Here is a 22,539-nt window from a genome sequence, read left to right on the forward strand (position 1 = left end):
CCTGGGCTGAAGGTGGCACTAAACCGCTGAGCCACCCGGACTGCCCTCCTTTTTACTTTCTTGATGATATATTTTAAGGCACAGAAGCTTTTAGTTTTGAAGCCCAGTTATCTTTTTTTCTTTTGTTGCTTATAGTTTTTGTGATGTGTCTCAGAAATCATTGCCTAACCTGAAAAATTACTCATACATTTTTTCTTCTAAGAGTTTTATTATAGCCTTAGCTCTAACATTTAGATCTATGATCACTCTCCCTCCCTTCATGAGTCGGTTTAATTCCAGGTGGTACAGAATTAGGGTAGATTGGCAGGAGTCTGGGCTGGGCTTACTCTGACTCAGAGCTGAGGTAGAAACGACTGAGTGAAAAGAACAAAAGAGAAGATGAGCGACTATATGATTTTTTTTTTAACAGAAGTTTATTCCTAAATGTACAACAGGATCCAAGATGACACTTTATTCTAGCTGTAGGTGGCAACAGATATGGTAGGTAATCTAGATGTTTAAACAGGAATTTAGAATGAGGGATCACCTTTGCCTCATAAGCCTGGGATCAAATCTGGCTTATTTTTTGCCAGATTTCTTAATTCCAACTGTGACCAGAAGATCCTTTTCTGCAGCTTTCACTTTTAGCCCTCAAATGTCTTCTCTTTTTGTTTCTGCTTAAGTGCTTTATCTTCCTAGTTCATTTTCTTAGCCTGCTTCTTTGGCTATTTCAGCTTCATAGCTGGCCTACTATTCTTTCCCGAGACCCTGCCATCAGAAGCAGAGTCCCCTACTCCACTGCACTCGTACTTCCAGTATATGATCACTTTTAAATTGATTTTGGTATATAGTGTGAAGAAGGGGCTCAGCTTCATTCTTTTGCATGTGACTAGGCAGTTGTCTCAGCACCATTTATTAAAAAAAACTATTTTTTCTACATTGTTTTGGCACTTTTATTAAAGGTTGGTTGAGGGCGCTTAAGTGGTGCAGTCAGATGTCTGACTCTTGGTTTTAGTTCAGGAAGTGATCTTGGTCATTAGATTGAGTCCCACATCAGGCTCCACGCTCAGCGAGGAGTCTAGTTGAGTCTCCCTCTCCCTCTGGTCTTCCTCTCCATGCACTCTCTCTCTCTCTTTAAAATGAATAAATAAATCTTTTAAAAAGTTAGCTGAGCATCAATGTAATAGGGCATGTTTAGGATTCTCAATTCCATTCCATTGATGTGTGTCTATCCTTATGCCAGTACCATAGTATCTTGATTACGATGGCTCTTTATTATATTTTGAAATCAGGAAGTGTGAGTCATCCAACTTTGTCCTTTTTCCAGGATTGTTTTGGCTATTCTGGGTCCCTTGCATTTCTATATGAATTTTAGGGTTGGTTAGTCAGTTTTTCCAAAAAGCAAAAACAAAAACAGTGGAAATTTGATAGAGATCATGCTGAATCTATAGATGAATTTGGGGAGTATTGCCCATGTGAGGGGAATTGTTTTCTTAATTTTCTTAATTTCATTTTAGATTATTCATTGCTAATATATAGAATATGATTGCTTTTTATATATTCCTTTCTCTTACAACCTTGCTAAATTCATTCTAATAGTTTTTTGTGTATGTGTGTATTCCTTAGGATTTTTTATATGCAGGATCATGTCATCTGCAAATAAGATAGTTTTACTCTTTTTCAGTTTGGATGCCTCTTTTATATATATATATATATATATATATATATATATATATATATATATATATATATATTTCTTTTTTTTTTTTTTGCCTAATTTTCCGGGTAGAATCACAGATACAGTGTTGAATAGGAGAAGTGAAAATGGACATCCTTGTATTGTTGCTGATCTTAGGGAGAAAGCATTCAATCTTTCACTATTTAATATAATGCTAGTTGTTGGTTTTTTGTAGATGCCCTTTATCAGATTGAGGAAATTCCTTTCTATTACTAGTTTGCTAAATTTTTTTGTTTGTTTTTCTCAAGATTTTTAAGTAATCTCTATACCCAGCATGGGGCTCAAACCCACAACCTGGGATCAAGAGTCACATGTTCTACCAACTGAGCCAGCCAGGTGCCCTAAGTTTGTTACAGTTTTTTTTTTATCATTGAAAGGGTATTGGATTTTCTCAAATGCCTTTTCTGCTCCTATTGAGAAACAATCATGTTTTTATATTCTATTAATATGGTATATTACATTAATTGACTTTTGGATGTTATATTAAATTGATCTCACATTCTTGTAATAGATCCCACTTGGTCACAGCGTATAATCTTTTTTATATGTCACTGCACTTAGTTTACTAGTATTGTGTTCAGGATTTTTGCATCAATATTCATATGGGATATTGGTCTGCAATTTATTTTCTTTTGATATCTGTGTTTGATTTGGGTATCAGGCTATTACTGGCCTCATGGAATTAGGTAGGAAGTATTCCCTCTTCTGTTCTTTGAAAGAGTTTATGCAGAATTGGAGCTAATTTTTCTTTAAACATATTGGCAGCATTCATGTGTAAAGGAAGCCCTTGGGCCTGAGCTTTTCTTTATGGGAAGTTTTAAAGTTATTAATTCAGTCTCTTTGCTTGTTATAGGCCTATTCAGATTTTCTTTTTCTAGTTGAGTCAGTTTCAGAATTTGTGTTTTTCTAAGAACTTTTCCATTTCATATAGATTATCTAATTTGTTGCTATGTACTTTTCATAATATTGCCTTATAAGTCTTCATGTAGTTTTTAAGAATAACAATTTCTTGTTGCTATTAAAGATGCTATGAAGATTTTTAAAAATAATGTGGAATAATGATCCTGATATAGAGTTAAGTGAAAAAAGCAAGATATAAAACAGTATTTACACTTTTTATGTTAAATTGTAAGGTTCTTTATATATTCTGGATATTAGACATCAGCTATACAATTTGTGAATATTTTCACCCATTCCTTGGGTTGTCTTTTCACTTTCTTGATAGTGTCCTTTTATTCCACTTCTATTTTTATGGTTAGTTATTTGTTGATTTATTTATTTTTAAAAAATACTTTATTTATTTATTCATGAGAGACACACAGAGAGAGAGAGAGAGGCAGAGACACAGGCAGAGGGAGAAGCAGGCTTCTTGCAGGGAGCCCAACGTGGGACTCGATCTCGGGTCTCCAGGATCACACCCTGGGCTGAAGGCGGCGCTAAACTGCTGAGCAACCCAGGGATCCCCTGTTTGTTGATTTAAATAACCTTTAAACCTTGATTAAAAGTATTATCTCATGAAATTATGGTAACTTCTTGCTACAAAGTAGCAATTTGTGAATTCTAATGTACCTTGAACATGCATCTGTTGCTTTTCTTTGCCAGTAGCTGTTAAGGAAGAAACTACCTCAAACCGATAGTTTGCCCAGAAGTAAATAGAAAAAGAATCCTGAGTAAAGTTGATTAATTTACTGTTTTTTTTTCCTCTGCAATAGAATGCATTAGTAAATTGTTTATAATATACTTTATTCCAGGAAAAATAATTGGTAGTTTTCTGTTAGTGATATCCCATTATACTGAATACCACTGACTTTCTGATATATTGATATTTTATATACTCTTATAGAAATAAAGCCATTCTGGTTTTTTGTTGGTTTTGGGCTTTTGTTTTTTGTTTTTGTTTTTTTTTTTTTTAATTGTAAAAACTATGCTGCCAATGTTACTCTTCCCCTTTGGGATTGAGGGAGTGATGGCAGTAACAATTGCTGTTGCCAAGATTCATGTAGCAACTATGATAGCAGAAGTGGAAATTGAGGCTACATCTCATTTTTGGGTAAAATTTGTTCTAATGTAGTGTTCTTAAGACAACTATTTTTTAATGGAGAAGGAAAGAAATTGAGGTCATGAAGAAAGGAAGAAGTAGATAAAAATCAACCAAATTTGAATCATGTGATTATTTATTTTTATTGACTTTATCTTTTATAGCTGATCATATGTTTAACTTGCTATATTCCTTATTGTGGGTTTTGGGTTTCTTTCAAAGCTTATAGTAGCTGTTGAACAAGAAGAAATTCCCAGACTTCAGGCCCTGTATGAGAGAGGCCTCCAGAATGGTGTCCAGGGCCTGAGGCTAATCCAACAGGAGGATATAAAGAAGAAGGAGCCATATTGTAGGGTAAGTGATTCACTAACCCCACATACTTGCTCACAAGGACATTTTCATTTAGGGCTCGGTCCTGTGACATGGAAGCTGAGGGTAAATTTACAGGAAGCAAGAATCACTACTTCTGGGACAGTGAGGTAACAGCCACAAGAGGGCATTGCCACATTTCTGAACACCTGATTTCTTCTTTCCCTTTGAGAAAATACCAAATCCGAAAAACATAAGCAAAGACAATATCTCTCTGAGATGGTGAATGAATGACTAATTAAACAAAACAACAACAACAACAAAAAAAAACAACAACAAGGCACATTCATCAAATATCTTATTTTTGTTGTCTGTTTCTTTTAGGCTTTGGGCAAATGCTACCAGTCTAAGCCAGGGTTGGCAATACAATCTGTGGGCCAAATCCAGACTGCTAACTGTTTTTTATGGCCTATGAACTAAGAATAGTCTTTACATTTTTAAATGGTTGAAGAAAATTAAAAGAAGAGTATTTTGTGACACAGAAAATTACATGAAATTAAAATTTCAGTGTCCAGAGATATTTTTAGGAATACACCTATTTTTTGTATTGTCTCTGGCTGCTTTTGTACCAAATAGCCAAACTGAGTAGTAGCACCAGAGATCATAAGCCCCATGTAAACAAAAATATTTAGTGGCTGGCTCTTTACAGAAAAGATTGCCAGGCTCTGGTCTAAATAGTAGGGATTATTTAATAGCCACTGAAGGATTTGGGCAAGAGAATGGCATGTAAAATATGCCAATTTAGGACAGTTAATCAAGTTTCTGATAAATAGGATGGAATTGGACTGGACATGGGAAAAAGGGCACCTTGATTTAGGGCCCAGAGCCAGCTGGAACAACAGTCATTGTCTGTTGTGGACCTCTGTGAGGGGCTTTAAGGAGCGGAAGGAATAGGAAGAGGAGTCCATGCTTTATAATCATGCTTGACTCTTAAAAAACAAACAAACCAGCTTCTCACACATCACAAGGTGAAGGATGAGTCCGGATATTGTTCTGTGTACCTGACCATGTGATCTTCACAGGTCTCAGAATGAGTAGATGAGCTATGTTTACGTAAATAATCAAATTACATATCTACATGTAATTTTGTGTCTTATAAATGAAGAAAGTGATTCAGTTACTTTCCTAAGATTACACAGGTCCTAAAGAGTCCCTGCCCTCAGATCTAATTCAGAACTGGTATTGTTTCTCTTCTGTTCAGCCAACATTTTCTTCTTAACTATGTGCCAAACGCTTTGTTAGATACTGTAGATATGAGGATGAGTAAGATATGGTGGTCAGCCTAAAGAAAGGTATAGTACAGCAGAAAATATTTTAATATAGAGATAAGTATTTTGATAGAACTGGTAATCTGTCATATCAATGTAAGGGAAAGCTTTTAGCTTCGTCTAGGAATTTAGGAAAGCCTTGAGATGAGCCTTCACTTGAAAGATGAATAAGGAGTGTAACTTATAAAGGAGTTATAGCCTGCTTTTCTCTGAGGACTCTGCAGAACTGATCTACTTTATATAATGCCACATTAGCATTGTCTGACACTTTATATAATGCCACATTATAATTATTTATGCCTAGGTGTATTTAGTGGTGGAAAGGTATGGTGGAAAATTTAGTATGGTTATTTCATAAAGGTCTAGAGTGAATTCTCTCCTGGTCCTTAAACCTTACTACTACTACCAGGAGTAGGGGGCAAAATTTCTAGTGTATGGGTTCATTTCTGTTTCTTCCAGGCTCTCCAGAAAGAAAAAGTTTATCAGGGCAGCTCTAAAGGGTGTTTTGGACCAGATCTCTTTAAGAAGATTAAATATCCCCAAAGGGGGCACCTTGGAAGTTTTTGTAAACTTTGTTTTTGGAGGATTTCTCTCAACATCCTCTCTTTGTGCAAATCCTGACTGCTCACTCTCACCTTAGCTTTTATGATCCTTTTGCCTTTTCTTTAACACTGTTGGTCAACCACACGTTCATCTGTTCCTCTCTCTCTCCTCCTGACTGATTTCCAACTCCCAATTTTGTGTCCTGCTTGCCTAGTTCTTTTCCAGCCACTGACCTAACCTCAGATTTCAAGCTCTGACCTGCTAACCTGTACAATGCATGCCCAGCCTCCTGGCTGACAGCCAGCCTGTCTACCAGCCCCATCCTGGGCCTGGACATTGGATTGCTTAGCTGCAGTGACTCACTCTACATTCCCCCAACATACATGTATAGTAGGACATACCAGCATCTCATGAGGAGGAACAAAACCAACACTAGAAAGAGAAAGAAAGAAGGGAGACCTTTATTTTTTTTTTTTTTTATAAATTAATTTTTATTGGTGTTCAATTTACCAACATACAGAATAACACCCAGTGCTCATCCCGTCAAGTGTCCCCCTCCGTGCCCGTCACCCATTCACCCCCACCCCCGCCCTCCTCCCCTTCCACCACCCCTAGTTCATTTCCCAGAGTTAGAAGTCTTTATGTTCTGTGTCCCTTTCTGATATCTCCCACACATTTCTGAAGGGAGACCTTTAAGCGAAGGTCTAGATGCAGGAGAAATTTAGTATGTTTGGTGACAGCCCTCAGAAGTTCATTTATTCAGTAAATATTTGAGTGCCTTCTGTGTGTCAGGCATTGTGCTGGGTAATAGGAAAATAAGATGAATAAGGAAGATATTTGGGATTCCAAAAAAACTATTGATACAAGCACTTTTTACAGTGTGTTTTTATCCCTCTTTTATCTTATTTGTCATGTAGTTTTATGTGAGATGAGAAGTTTCTGTGACTAAGCTCTTGATATTATCCTAAGTTAGTTTCCAAAGTTATTGTACCCCAAATACTATTTATAGTTTGAAGCTGGATTATAGCCATTGACATGTGAATTTGGAGGTGGTCAGGCAATATAAGGTCTATGTAAAAATCTTAAATATGTATCTACTACGTAAGACAGAATGACATCTATGTTTGGCAAATGATTTCATATTCTGGAAGCAAGGGTCAAGTTTAACTATGTTACTTTCAATTTGTGACAAGAGACTATTGTGTGTTTTGTGAGCCTTTAGTTCTAGTGTGATCTGGCCATTTGGAATTAGTGGTCAGGGATGGGTGGCAAAGTCAAAAGCTTTAAAGGTTAAGCAGGTAAATGTACTGGAGTAGGGGTGAGGCTGATTACGAGAATGAGACATTTAAAATAATACTATTAGATATTATTGTAAAACTGCAACAACACCAGTTCCATGCTGACCAAACGAGAAGATGGCAGCATTTACCAGCCACACATAGCTTCTGGGCATTAGTTGTCCTGGGAACCAGTCTACCACCCTCTTAGGGGAAACAGATTGGGAGAACTGATATACTCATATACATAGTAAGGCAACAAAAAATGATGCTGTTTTCAAGGATTCACCAAAGTCTAGTCATTAGTTGGTATGTGAAATTCTGTTCTTAAGAATTTGAGAAGGCCACTGAACATTCAACATTTATTCTAAGAAATTAAATAAGTATGATTATAAATCATTCATCTATCGAGTTTGAGCATGTCTTGAGTGGCAAAACAAAAAACAAAAAAACCCACAAAACAACAACAATAGCAACATAACAACAAGCAGCTCAGGCTGTTAATTTCTCTATTACCTGAAGAGAAAGTGAGTTAACCACTAAAATCTCCATTCAGTATTTGTAGTCCTGAAGATAGTCTGTAGTAAATCGAATCAGCACTCTGCAACATTGTAAATAGAACAACTCTTGAGTCTTCACTGAGTGTGCATGACATATGATACACTACTGGGAAAACCTCAGTAGAGTTTATTTAAAACAATCATTTGGTTATACAGAATTTGACTCAGATATGAGTCAGAATCAGGTATGATGAGGGATGAATAAAACTGAAAAACTCATTGTAGCAGCTAGAAGAACCCAGCAAAATTAATTCCCCTACAGAGGAGAATTATTTCCTGAGTACAGAGATTTTCTTATTTAGCCAATATTATTTATTTCTTAGACATATTCAACATCAGATTTAGGCACTGAATTTTTTTATTAAAATTTATTTTATTTTTTTATTTTACTTTTTAAAAATATTTTATTTATTTATTCATGAGAGACACTGAGAGAGAGGCAGAGACATAGGCAATGGGAGAAGCAGGCTCCCTGCAGGGAACCTGATGTGGGACTTGATCTCAGGACCCTGGGATCATGACCTGAGTCAAAGGCAGGCAGTCAACCACTGAGCCACCTAGGTGCCCCTAAATTTTTTTAAATTCAATTTCCCAACATATAGTATAGCACCCAGTGTTCATCTCATCATGTAGGCACTGAATTTCTGCCTGAAATGATGATGAATGCTATCTATCAAAATTAGCAGTAAAAAAATTCAGTCCCAAATAAAATTTATTGAACAACTTATTCTCGATGATTTTTATTTGTATGATCTTGACTTTTTTCATAATCCTATCCTAGGGCCTAATGGCTATTGATTGCCCATACACTGGCATTGTGGATTATCGACAGGTGGCTTTGTCATTTGCCCAGGATTTCCAAGAAGCAGGTGGCTTTGTCTTGACCAATTTTGAAGTAAAAGATATTGAAATGGCTAAAGAAATTCCTTCAAGAAGTAAAGATGGTAAGGCATCCTTATCTTTTCTTTTGAATAGTTGTATTGACTTCTGAACGAACTTGGGACTGTTTTTGGCTGGGATGGTACTGACAGGAGGGCCACCAGGGGCTAGGCTAAAGTAGGGTGCAGAACTGGATGCAGGTGCAGAAAGGATGAATATGGGATTGAATGTGGGAGAATCGGAGCTTCTGGTGTCTTGTGCTGATAGCACTTTAGCATTGATTGGACACTACTGACTGATGCTAAAACCTGAACTGCCTAGTCTGTTAATGGAAAACTAGCCTCCAGACACTTGCTTATTTTGTAGATTACAAGATTACGGTCAAAATTCCTTGCAAATGCTTATTAAAAATGCAGATTTCAGGGTACCTGGCTGGCTCAGTTGGAAGAGCATGTGACTCTTGATCTTGGGTTTGTGGGTTTGAGCCCCATGTTAAATGTAGAGATTACTTTAAAATCTTTAAGAAAAACACAGATTTTAGCATCACTTAGTCTTACTGAATAAGACTGTCTGGAGATAGGGTATGACTCAGCCATTTTGAACTCTCCCTGCCCCCCACCATTGTAGACTACTTAGAGTTTGTTTTGTTTTGCTTTATTTGGAGGAAAATTGTTTTAAAACCAAATGAATTGGTTTGTAACCTTGAACTTTTTTTTTTTTTTTTGACATTTTTGCTATTGGGAAATTTGAAGGAGAAAAAGTGTAGTTCTCAGTTCTTCCTTAACAGATTTTTAAGGAGATTTGGGCCATCTGAATCATTCTCCCAGAGCCCTTCTAAAATGCAATATGATTAACAAAATCATTAAATTATTAAGATTAGTATTGACAGGTAGCATAAAATCAAATTTATGATACAAACAGATCATATTCTTTACTTGATATACATATGCTTTTTAAGACTTTAGGATTCCATGTGCCTGATTGAGATTTTATAGTTTTTTATATTTTATAGTATTTTATAAATAGTTTATTATTGGAAATTTTTGTGTTGTGATAACTTTTGCTTCTCTATGAAGCCTAGAATCTGCAAAGACTCAGTTTACAACACTTAGACAAAAAGCTCTCATTAGTCCTTTGTGAAAATACATACAGATTAATGATTATCTATTTGACAGCTTGGTTTCTAGGATTATAGTTCAGAGAAAAGCTGGGACTCCCTATGTTGGATCTGAGATGGGGAGTGGTCTATAACCATAGATTCAATGAATTAAAACAAGTTTTAAAATATGCCAGAGTTTTATATATTATCAAATATGAACTAGTTTAATTTTATTACTTTGTAAAGAGCATTAGAATGAAAAGTAGGAGGCACTCATAGTTACAACAGAAGAAAATTGTTTAAATTTGTTACTAGGATAATGTATCAAAAATGTAGGCCTTCTTTACTAAAAATAAATCTTCCACTAATTCTTTTTTTTTTCCAGAGATGAAATATCCAATCATTATTAGGAATACAAAGGTAAAAATTGTTAACACTACTTGCATCTATGTTATCTACTTTCATCTCTTCCCTTAAAAAATTGAATTAATTACAATGTTGTTTTCTATGTCCTTAAGTGAATTTTGTCTAATGCAGAAGTTATTCTGAGAGAAATTCTCTGAAAGCAATTTAAAGCTTACTTTTTTTCTAAAAGGGTATCAACTTGGAAATGTCATCACGAAGTGATTGTGCCAGCAAAGAATAGGATTATTAGCATTTGCGGGCAAAACTGATAAATATTTTATTGCTCCACCTACTTACCTGCATTAACTTATTAACTCTCTACCAGTTAGAGGACTTTGGTGGAGGGCAGATTGCTCAGAAGGAAATGAACTGCTTTCCTTCATCTCCATGTAGCCTAAAATTAGAGCTATTGAATGGCATAGGAGCATTGCATTCACTATATATTCCCTGAATGATCAGAGTTCAATCATGTGAACAGAGTCATTCATGAGGGTTGTAGGATTTATTATAGGAATTAGATCTTACACAGCTGTGAAGTGATCTGGGGAAGCACAGGTTCAGAAGGGGAATTGGTAGATTAAAGGCATCTCCAGCCAGTCTGGGAAGCCAAGTGTGTCCATCTGCTAAAGTGGGACTGTAAATGGGAAGCTCATGAGGCATTCTGGGGGAGCTCTTGCCTCTCACTCAAGTAGTGGGCTAGGGCAATACTTTGTAGGATTAGTAGTTGGGAAGCAGAGCTAGATATGGAGCTATAATTCACTCAGCAGTGGGTTTTTGTCACCCCATTGGACTAGAATGACCTTCAGAGAATAATGGCTGCTGCCTTCTTATGCCTGCCAAATCATATGCAATTCCTCTTTTGGTCAACTTTAAGTTAGAACCATTACAGGGAAGGGGATTGTGTCGGTTATACTTCCCAGCTTAACCAAATTGACAGTTAAACTCCTGCAGGCCATCCCTTTTCAACTTGGCATCCTTTCACACCCCTTATAACCACATTTAACTTCCAGATACACACAGTAGTAAAATTATGATTCCATCTGCAAGATGCAACTATCTTTTATATACAGCTGAAAATATGCTAACTCTCCAAAAAAGATACAAAGTCCACTCAATCCATCTCTGTGATTTTCATTTCTGTTTAGCTGAGTCACATTCCCTCCTTGTGATCCTATAAGGCTAACTAACCACTATTTAAATATATTAGATCAATAGCTATTAACTGGAGGTGACTTTGCCCCCCAGGAGATACTCAGCAATATCTGGAGACATTTTTGGTTGTCACAATTGGTGGAGGAGGTAAGCACTACTGGCATTTAGTGGATAGAGGCCAGGGATGCTAGATGTGAGGGATAGGCCCCACAGTAAGAAGTCTCTGGTCCCAAACATCAGTGGCAATGAGGTTGAAAAACCCTGTGTTAGATAATGGAGAAATCATAGAAATGGGTGTATCAGTCTTCCTGTTTACCACAACAGAATACCACAGACTGGATGGGTTAGGGAGTAGAAATTTATTTTCTCACAGTTCTAGAGGCTAGCAGTCTAAGATAAAGGTGCCATCAGGTTTGGTGTCTGTTGAGATCTCTCTTCTTGGCTTGTGGATGGCGGCCTTCTTGCTGTGTCCTCACATGGCCTCTTCTCTATGCGTGCACATGTGCAGAAAGAGCAGTCTGTAGTATCCCTTACTCTTATAAGCGCAGATTAGGTGACCTCATTTAACCTTAATTACCTCCCCAAAGGCTCTATCTCCAAATACAGTCACATTAGGAGCAGGGGCTTCAGCAAATGCACTTGTGGGAGGTGGACACAATTCAGTCCATAATAATGAAGATAAAGAAAGAATTGTATATAGACAAATATATTTATTTCAAAGTCAGGAAAGAATATTCATAACTATACATTCTTCATTTCTCTCACTGATCACCTGGTTATAGCTGATATTTATAATTTCCTTCTTCCATTAAGTATTCCACAGCTCCTTTGCCCTTGGCAAGCATCTCAGCTAGTCATGTTCCAGTTTGGTGGGATAACTCAAACCTTCATTCCTGCAGTGTCTGTGGCATTAGTAGCCCTGGCTATTTTGGGTTGTGATATTTTCCATGAACTTTTATATCAAAACATAGAAATACTAAGAGAAACCCCCAGGAGATCTATATTGGGGACATCTTTCTGCTTATCATCCTCAAGCTCTCTGTGTGGTAGCAACTCTAATTCTCCTTGAGACTCATTTTCAGTTTCCCCTTTCAGGAGAGTAATCCTCTCGCCTGTTAATTCACTGACACAAGGAACCCAAAGTGGTTAGGTATGGCAGTATTAACTTATAGGTTAATGGAACCATTTTTTATTCTCTAATGGAAGCAATTTTCCCTTGGGAACTAAGACTTCTAAATATCAGAGTCCAAAATTGTGGAGATAGAAAGCAAAAATTCCACTAGTGGATTAATTTAATAGTAAAGAGCTATTGCCCTTTCTACCCCTTGATTTCCAAACCTGTGAATCCTGGCTGGGAGAAATACCATATGTAAATCATATAGAGCATCCTGGAAGACTTTGTCCCAGCCCTGCAAGGTGTTGCTAGCCAGTGAATTCTGTTTTGAATCTTCAAAAACACATTGTACTTTTTGTCACCTAGCAGCTTCAGGGCAATGGAGAAAATGGTCAGATCAGTGAATTCCACAAGAATGAGCTTATTGTTATACTTCATTTGTTGTGAAATAAGCTCACTGATCAGAAGTAATGCTTCTGGGCAAAATACCGTAATGGTGAATAAGGCATCCTGTAGGTTCACAGATGGTGGTTTCTTCAGAAATATTGTAGGCAGGGAAGACAGATCTATATTCAAGCAAGTATCTGTTTCAGTGAGGACTAAGTGCTGGCTTTTTTTTTTTTTTTTTAATTGAAGTGGTCCAGGGACCATATTAGCTCTACTGGTCTCTGCAGTTGGCAGATTGAATATTTAGCAGTGGCTATAGCCAGATCAGCCTTGGAAGTAAGTCCATGTTGATGAACCCAGGCATCACCTCCATCCTTTTTGCTATAACCATTTAGTTCATGAAGCCATTAAGGACAGGGGTGCTTGGGGAAAGAAGCTTATTAACATCCATAGAGCAGGTCATCTTGTCTACTGGTTATCACAATCTTCGTCTGCCATGGCTACTCTCAATGAGCATTCATATGGAACTCAAATATCACTCTCTGAGCTTGTTTGGAAAGGTCCATTCACATACCTTTTTTTCAGAGCTCCTTTTCCTAACCAACCAGCCATAGCATTAGTTACTGCACATGAAGCAATATAGATCCATACTTCTATCCACGTTTCCTTCTAGGTGAGATAAACAACAGGTATGGTGTTCAAAGTTCTGCCCACTGGGAACTTTTACCTGCATCACAGTCCTTCAGGGTCATTCCTGAGTGGGGCTCTGGTTTTAGTTATTTACTTTCAAGTAACCAGAATCTGTGCAGAACCATTTATAAAATAGGCCTGTATTTTTTATTCCTTGGCCAGATGATCGTAGAGAACTTCTCATAGGGCCACAGGGCAACTTGAGAAGGAGGAAGTAATTTAGCAGGACTAGGGGGTCATGGGAATTTGAGCCACCTGCCTCTATAACTTATGTGTGCCTGCAGGACCTATACATCCCTCATCTTGTATATTTTGCTACCCCTTGATGACAGAATACTGCTGTACACACCCAGTTTTGGGGCGTGGTGAGTCAGACAACATACAACCAATAATGGGTAGTTTACATGGTAACTTACTGACCTGTGGTCAAGTGTTGAGTCAAAGCCAGATATACTTTCTCAAAAGGAAGACAGTTATCTGCAGAGGATGGTATAAATTTCCTCCAAAATCCTAAAGTTCTGTGTTGTGATTTGCCTATAGGGACCTACCAAAGTCTCCATAAAACATCGCTGTCTGCCACAGACACCCTGATCAGATCTACAGGGTCATGTGCTCCAAGTGACTGACAGAGCATCCAGGATCTCCATTCAAAGAAGGATTAAAAGTCTGTTTCTGTTCCTGCCCTCATCAAAGGGCCATTTTCACTAGAGTATGGCATCATGTGATGGAAGATATGCAGGGGCCTCTGGGATTCCAGCGAATATGTATTTTACCCACAGTTGCTGTAGCTGTTGCCTTTTATTTTGGCATTTACCTTTAATATAGTTAAATATAATTAAACATTTTTTATAATTAAATTTTTTAAGTCAACTTACCAAATTGGACATCTGTGCTTCTATGAGAAGCTAAAAGAGGTTAAATTAAGAATAAATTTTTGGGGGGCGAGGGGGCACCTGGGTGGCTGAGTTGGTTGTGTCTGACTATTTTAGCTCAGGTCATGATCTCAGGGCTGTGAGATCAAGCTCCGTGTCAGGCTCCGTGCTGGGTATAGAGCCTGCTTAAGATTCTCTCTCTTCCTTTCCCTCTGCCCCTCCCTCTCCTCCCTCTGTAAAAAAAAAAAAAAAAAAAGAATACTTTTAGGGGAGAGGATTTGCAAACTAAAGATTTATGCATTGCATATAGGGAAAAAGTCTGTTTCACTTCTGAAATAGCAGTAGAGATGCATAGTTTATTTTTTTAAGAAATTTTTATTTGAACAAATATATCATTCAGTGTGTTTACCTAAATTTCAATTTTGGATGTGAAGTTAATGTGTTACTAAATTTAATTATTATTTCATGGATATTATAAAATTATTTCAGGGACCTATGACAGTTTTTAGTCATTCCTTTCTGTAGTACTATTCCCTGAGTTTTTAAAAGAGAAATTCTAGGTTTTTGTATGCTGGTACTATTCTACAAATTCTCATATCTTTACATTTATCATAAGTCTTATTTACATTTTATGTTGTAAGAACAAAATAATTGCTGACCTTTCAAGTAGGAACTAGCAGATTTATATCACATAAGAATATTTCATGTACTTGTGGCATACCTCTAGATGAACAGGAAGATATTAGCCTATTTAGAAGAAGGCATTTTTTGTTTTTGTTGACATAGCACTTTTGACTTCAAGGATCTTAAAACTATCATGTTTTAGCCTAGCTAATTTGAGTTCTTTATGAAAAAGTTCCATCCGATTTCTGTCAGAAGTGTGAGTTGTATAACTTGAAAAGAGGCTTACCTTTGTAGCTAGACAAAATAGAATGTAGAGATAGAATAAGGCTGAATCAGTAAGAGCTGGAAAGAATGTTGAGACAGATAAGTCTGAGGTCTCAGAAACAGGTTTTCCAAGAAAGAAGTCTAGGAACAGGAAATTACCTGGAGCAGGGGGTCCTAGTTGTTTACTCTTGTAAGAATTAAAGAGGGAAATTAGAACATGGTAGGGAATTGGGGTTAAATGAAATCATTTAGGAAATAGGGTGACAAATTGGCTAATGCTGGCAGAGTAAAGCATAAAATATGCAGATAATCACAAAATAAAATTTATAGGAAAATGTAACAGCCTAAAATTAGTGGTCTCCTAGTTATTAAAGCAAGCCTTAACTCTATAGTGTGTGTTCTCAGTAAATGTGGATTGAAAGGATGAAATTTCAAAAGTAGCCTCGATTTGCAAAGTAAATATTGATCAGGAAGGAGAAATTGGTTGGTGGATTGGAATTGAGCAAGATTATTGAGTGTGAAGCAATCTAAGAGTAGGAGGATAGTTACTCATAGATAAGACAGGAGAAGTTGTCTGAAATACAGAGGAGGCCATATTGGCGGAGGCTACCCATTTATATGAAGTTTGCTTCTTATACAACAAATAGTTAAGTTTCATGGTAAATCTTAGTAAAATAGGGGGGTATATATTTGTCTGATTTAAGTATCCTGATACAGTCAATGATTGTACCTCTAAAGTACAAAGTTTAAGGTGACACCTCCTTGCATGCTGGAGAACTTATTTTGCTGATACTTGTACTTAGTTTTACTCTTTTAAAATAAATAAGAAAAAACCCATTTCTGTACCCTTATTATCTTTTCTATCATCTGCTTTCCCCCCTTGACCTATGTTTCCCTCTTTACTACCTACTCTTATTTTCTTTTGCACTAGGGAGAGGAAGTTCAGTGTCAATATGTTGTGACATGTGCAGGACTTTACTCAGATCGTATTTCAGAGTTGAGTGGCTGTAATCCTGATCCTCAAATTGTACCATTCCGGGGAGATTACCTGCTCTTGAAGCCAGAAAAATGCTATCTTGTAAAAGGAAATATTTATCCGGTAGGTAATGATGCTTCTGCCTTCTCACCCTTCTCAAGATTAGTTGTGGGCAAAAAAGGGAATGAAACAGGGGCACCTGGGTGGCTCAACGATTGAGCATCTGGCTTTGACTCAGGGTGTGATCCCAGGTCTGGTCTGGGGATCAAGTCCCGCATTGGACTCCCTGCAAGGAACCTGCTTCTCTCTCTGCCTACGTCTCTGCCTCTCATCTGTGTCTTTCATGAATAAATAAATAATACCTTAAAAAAAGGGAGGGGGGAATGAAACAAAAACTTTTACTTGGGTCAGAAGTAATATCTTGAAGTGCTTTTTGGGTAAGCATTTCACCTGTTTCTTTTGTCATTTAATCCCTAAATCTTTACTCTGAAATCATAGTTATGAAATTGTAATTAATGGCTTACAAGTGCATGTCTCTAGAAAGCATGAGTTTCCATGGAAAAAGCTATCAAGAAAGAACCCAATTCTTCCCCCTCTCTGGAGGAAGGAACAATCATAAGAGAACTTTCCCTTATAGCATGACACCCAGATACCCAGCTGTCTTTCTCAGTTCAATATGGATAGGTGTAGAAAAGGGGATGTGGCCACCCTCTAGTTTCATGATCTAGGCAGAGACATTTAAATGAAGAATTCATTCTTCTCTCTGGAACTACTAGGTTGAACTAGATGAAATTGCCACTATTCAGCTATTTAATATTTTTGATGGTGCCAAAAACATACATATCATCTGCTTCAACCTAATGTATTTCCACTTTCTAAAAGCCTATACTATAAATGTGGTATTTTCTCCTGGCAGCTCTGATTTTACTTGCCAGCCATATACATTTCTAGTTTGTGGGTAAGGAGCTGGGGAGTGGGGAATAACGTTATCAAGACAGTTCTCTCTCTTTCTTTTTAATCCAGAAAGAGGGACACATGAGACAATGTATATTGGTGTCAATAGCATTGCTATTGTGTGGCACTTCTAGGCAGAAGTGTGTAAATATAGAAAAGAATATCTCAGTAACAGATCGAAAGAAATCAACTTAAATGCATTGGAAGAAAGTTTTATCAGCTGAGTGTTTGCATGTATAATAGAATGCAATATGAAATGAGCTAATAACTCTTTGCTGTATTAAATTCATAGGTCCCAGATAGCCGGTTTCCTTTCCTAGGGGTTCACTTCACACCGCGGATGGACGGCAGTATTTGGCTAGGACCTAATGCAGTTCTTGCCTTTAAACGAGAGGGCTACAAACCCTTTGACTTCAATGCCAGAGATGTTATGGATATAATTATCAAGAGGTAATTTTATTTACATAAAAAAATTCATACACGTATTTTTTAACATGGGAAATTTCATCTTTCTTGATGTTCTGTTTATTGGGTAAATCCTCATATTTGTGATTGGTATATTGATTTTTTAATTAATCCAGATTAAGAGCTTTGTGGAATAATGTCTTAACTACTTTAAGAAAATTGTGATGGGCCAGGGTAGTATCTTGGTCAAAAAGAACAAGACCAAAAGCCAAACACATATCTGACAATCCAAATCTTGTTTGCCTAATCTTTTAGTTGAGTTTGAAAAAAAAGTTTCTTTCAAAATCAGTAGATGGCTTACTTTGATAAGATCATTTCAAAGCCAGTCATCTTATTTTGAAAATCACTGGAGAAATTGCTGATAACCAAAGTTGTTTCCTTTTGTGGAAAACTAACAATAAATTGTATTGACCTAGATGGCAGATTCTTTATTATAAGAAATAACTCAGTGAGGTATTTTATTTAACAGTGTTGTACACTAGAGGTTTTCACATTAAAATCACTAGAAAGCTTATTAAGCTATATTAGAATTTTACCCTTCACTGATTCTGAAACAGAAATTTTAGGATGGGCCTTCTAGCGTGTGTGCTTCTAAAAATACATATACATATACATACATGGAGGTTCCATAGAGTCTCAGCTTGAGGATCTGAAGTATCTGACCTCTGGCTGACCAAAGAAAAGTAGGGTAGATATTCTATTTGCTTAATGGCTCTGATTTAAAGATCTGTTAATAACTTTTAGATGTAATTGAAAGCATGTAATATTTGCCTTAGAAAACCTTGTTGTGGGGCTTCTGGGTGGCTCAATGCATTAAGCATCTGCCGTTGGCTCAGGTCCTGATCCCAGATCCCTGGGATCCAGTCCTACGTTGGGATCCTTGCTCAGCATAGAGAGAGCCTGCTTCTCTGTCTACCTGCTGTTCTCCCTGCTTGTGCTGTTTCTCTGTCAGATAAATAAAATCTTTAAAGAAAGAAAAGAAAACCTTGTTGTTGGCAGGCTTTATAGAATTCCAGTTTGAAACCAGCATTCCCTGGGAATTTAAATCTGGAAGGTATTCCTTTGATGAAGTATCCTCCTTATATTGACCAAAAGTTGATTTTCTTTTAATAGGTGTTTTTTTCTGATTTTGCCTATGTTTCTTTGATGCCACCTCTCAAAATCTCATAGCTGTAAAGGTTTCTTGTAATAATAAAGAATTCCTTTCTCTCATATTTTATTTTTTGTTTATTTTCAGTGGCTTGATTAAATTGGTGTTCCAGAATTTTTCCTATGGAGTTAATGAAATGTATAAAGCCTGTTTTCTCAGTGCAACAGTAAAGCACCTTCAGAAGTTTATCCCTGAAATTACTGTCAGTGATATACTTAGGTAAGGAAAAGCTGAGGATTGCAAATATGGTCATGATCTAGGTGACTTGGGAGGTGGTTCTGACTTGGTGATTCATAAGCACACTTTCAGAATCAGTGTGCCTACTGAATCTTTGTATGTCTTCTCTTTCCCAGCAAGTTGTTGCTTTCCTTTTGCAGAGCATGCGTCAGGCCTTGCTGTCTCATGGCCGTTAGTGCCTAAACTAGGTGCATTTAAAATTTTCTAGACCACCTTATGGCATTAAACTCAAATCTCCACTGCAGGTGTATTGTGATATTGCTGTCTAGCTATCACTTGTGATAAAAGCATCTTGCCTGAAATTTTTTAATCTCCCTGTCTATTTTTGTCATTGCAAAGCCTTTTGATTTTGATTCTGTATAAGATCGCCGATCACCATATTAACTAGGTAATAAACATAAAAAACAGTATATTTTGATTACTTTTTACAGCCTTTTAGACATACTTCTATACATGACATCTTCCTTTCATCCTCTTTTGTTCTTTCTTAGGTTCTATTCCGCTCAGGGATTCTGGTTGCAGGATGGAAGTGAGAAGTAGTGTGTTAATGGTCTGAGTCCTCATGCATGGGGAATGTGAGACCAAGGAAGGATAACTTAACTTAAAAAGGAAGGATAACTTTTTGCTCAAGGATAAAAGGCTCTCTGGACTTGAACTGTGCATTGTCCTAAATACTAGCCAAGCCTATTTTCTTTTTCTATTTGGTGATATTTTAGGGTGTTCACCTTTTTCCCTGACCAAGCTATTGTTAGGCCTAATCAGCAGTGTACTTTGAAGTACTCTCTGTCCATGAATCCATCCCTCCATGAATCTCTAGGGCACTAAATATCTGTCTTCTCAGTAACAGCTGCTGAACTTGCCTGGAAAGAGCAATGATCGTGTCAGCTTTCTCCCTTAGGGGAGCTGAGCGTCATGGTCTAAATCTGACTCTAAGATATCATTCTCAGACTAGTGTCTTGAATCCTTAGAAGAACTATTAAAACCCAGCTAATATTTTTACTCTTATCTCTCTCACCTCTTCTACTCACCTGCTGATGTGGAAGGGATAAAAATATCTAGGCTTTCTTTTCTTTTGCTCACCTATAAATAAAGGTTTTTGTGTTTTCAGTGGTCTGCTTTAGCAGACTTCTTATGTTTTATATCTGAAAATAGATTGGTCAAATCTGGTATGTTACTGCTATTAATATTTCTTAAGAAACACAATAACAAGATATAGTGAATTCTGTATATAAACAATTGCAGTGAATTCACGACCCATATTCTATTACCACCCTTTCGTAGAAAGGAAAGATTCTTTAAAACAGTGGATTTCATATGGTAGAACTGGGTTTTGGTGAATATTCCTGTATCTGGAGGTAAGGCTATGAATTTTCATTTTCCAGATTCATTAGCATGTAGTAGAAAAGGGCACAGAGCACTGTAGACAGGTATATTTAGGGACAAATTCAACCTAATCAGAGAGTTTCTCTTTGGAGACAGAAGCTGAACACATTCAGCAATTCCGTATGCTCCTTCTCTTGATTCCTATAGCTATTAAAAGAAGGAAATTATCAGTAACAAAAAGGAAGTTGTAGAAAATATGTTTGATACCATTTATATCAGTATTAAATGATACTGTGTATAGTTTATGGATTATATATGTCATGTGAAAATAGTAAAGAGCATGGGAGTGATGAACCCCTAACTTGAGAGAGTGGTTACCTCTGGGGAGAAGGGGATGGGAACAGAGTTCTGTAGGGGGCAACTGTCATATCTAGGAACTTTATTTCTTAAGGTGTTTGGTAAGAGCATAGGTGTTTATTATGTTATTCTCTGTCCCTCATAATATGCCTGCAATACTAAATAATATTAGTAAAATAAGATCAATAGACTTACCCACATTTTGAAGCTTAAGTCCTGCCTGTCTTGTAGTTCAGTGTAGTAAAACAATAAATGCTCTATCATTAATATTGAAGCAGAAGCATATTAAGCAGTTTTAGATAGTTGAAGAAAAGTGAAGCTACACTTTCAGTGGGGTGTTTAGCTTAAGACAGTGTTTTTAAATTTGCTACCAAAGGGCATCCAGCTTATTCCTTACTGCTTAGCCTAGCCAGAGCATTTGGGACAATAATTTACCAGTGAACATTGGCTTGGAATGTGAAGTTATAACCTGTCAAATACATGTGTTAGGTATATAAATTTCTCATTGTTAAGTTTTGATTTCTAAGGTTCTTAATTTTAGCTATGAAGTCCTTTATTTTTTTCTGTGACTAATTTTGACATGCTTATCCAACAACAGTTTTTATCTGTTAGGACTATGAGAGTGGAGAAGATGAAGACCCATATGCCAAGATCCCCTCTTTTCCCCACATTTCATTTTGAAAAATGTTTTATTTGGGGAATTTTAAATCAAATTTTCAGGAAAGACATTTTCATGGCGAGTGATAGCTAAAGATTGTAATATGTCATTGTGGAAGGCAAAGGTGAAGGCCAAACATTCCTACAATTAAGGTGATATAGGTCAAGCTTTCCCAACATTGACACTATTTAAATTTTGGCCCAAATAATTCTTTGTTGTGGAAGACTGTCCAATTCATTATGGAATGTTTAGCAGTGTCCCTGGAACTTTACTCACTAAATGCCAGCCGTACCCACTAGTTACAACCAAAAATGTCTCCAGACATTGCCAAGTGTCCTCTAGGGGGCAAAATCTCCCTTGGTTGGGAACAACTAATTCAGAGAATTTGGCCACCCTCACATTACAAAATAGTAGGGAGTCTGGAGAAAATATAAAAATCCCTTGAAATGTATATGGTTGTGAATGCAAGAAAGTAAGGGGCATCCAAGGAGGAAAAACATAGAGGAAATTGAAAACCTATGTATTAAGAGGAATTGGTACTGATGCTATTCTGGGTGGGAGTGGGGTAGATTTGCTGATTTGATACAAATATAACTGAGTTTTATTTTTAATTGATGTATGATTTACATACAATGAAATATCCAGATCTTAAGTACTCAGTGGATTTTGGTGTAAGTTCATGTATTTACTAAGATATAAAACATTAGGAACTTATATTTTAATTGCTACTAAGGGGAAGGAGGCTTGTCTATAAAAGGTAAGGACTTGGAACTGAGGCCCTTGTGTAAAGCCAGGGACTCTTGAAAGGCTATACCCTCAGTGAAGAGGAAATCTAGGGAAAAAATGCCCTTGGCACCAGGAAGTGTTAAAGAAAATTTTGTCTGTCCTGGTCTTGGGAGTAGGGGGATCATGGGGTGTGTAGGGGAAATCTAAAAATCTAGAAGCCTGTGCCTGTCCTCATGAGTGTGTGGAGTTTGAATTTATACCACCAGCTTGATCTAGGAATTTTTTTTTAATTTTATTTATTTATTTATTTATGACAGTCACAGAGAGAGAGAGAGAGAGGCAGAGACACAGGCAGAGGGAGAAGCAGGCTCCATGCACCGGGAGCCCGACGTGGGATCCGATCCCGGGTCTCCAGGATCACGCCCTGGGCCAAAG

At 37.0% G+C, this 22,539-nt stretch overlaps 1 protein-coding gene across 2 annotated transcripts in view; it reads left to right on the top strand.

Annotated features, from left to right (window-relative positions):
* Nucleotides 1–22,539, top strand: part of L2HGDH (L-2-hydroxyglutarate dehydrogenase) — a 38,553-nt gene that overhangs the window by 5,795 nt on the left and 10,219 nt on the right. Inside the window, exons 4-9 of one of the 2 annotated variants that reach the window (XM_055303877.1) lie at nt 3,978–4,109; nt 8,554–8,716; nt 10,136–10,170; nt 16,190–16,357; nt 17,481–17,638; nt 18,891–19,022. In XM_055303877.1, the coding sequence (XP_055159852.1) occupies nt 3,978–4,109; nt 8,554–8,716; nt 10,136–10,170; nt 16,190–16,357; nt 17,481–17,638; nt 18,891–19,022 (788 nt within the window). The remainder of the gene's footprint in view (nt 1–3,977; nt 4,110–8,553; nt 8,717–10,135; nt 10,171–16,189; nt 16,358–17,480; nt 17,639–18,890; nt 19,023–22,539) is intronic. The other variant, XM_055303878.1, reaches the window with a different exon arrangement.

The sequence above is a fragment of the Nyctereutes procyonoides genome, unplaced genomic scaffold (assembly GCF_905146905.1).
Source record: "Nyctereutes procyonoides isolate TBG_1078 unplaced genomic scaffold, NYPRO_anot_genome, whole genome shotgun sequence".
In the NCBI taxonomy this organism is placed as follows: Eukaryota; Metazoa; Chordata; class Mammalia; order Carnivora; family Canidae; genus Nyctereutes; species Nyctereutes procyonoides.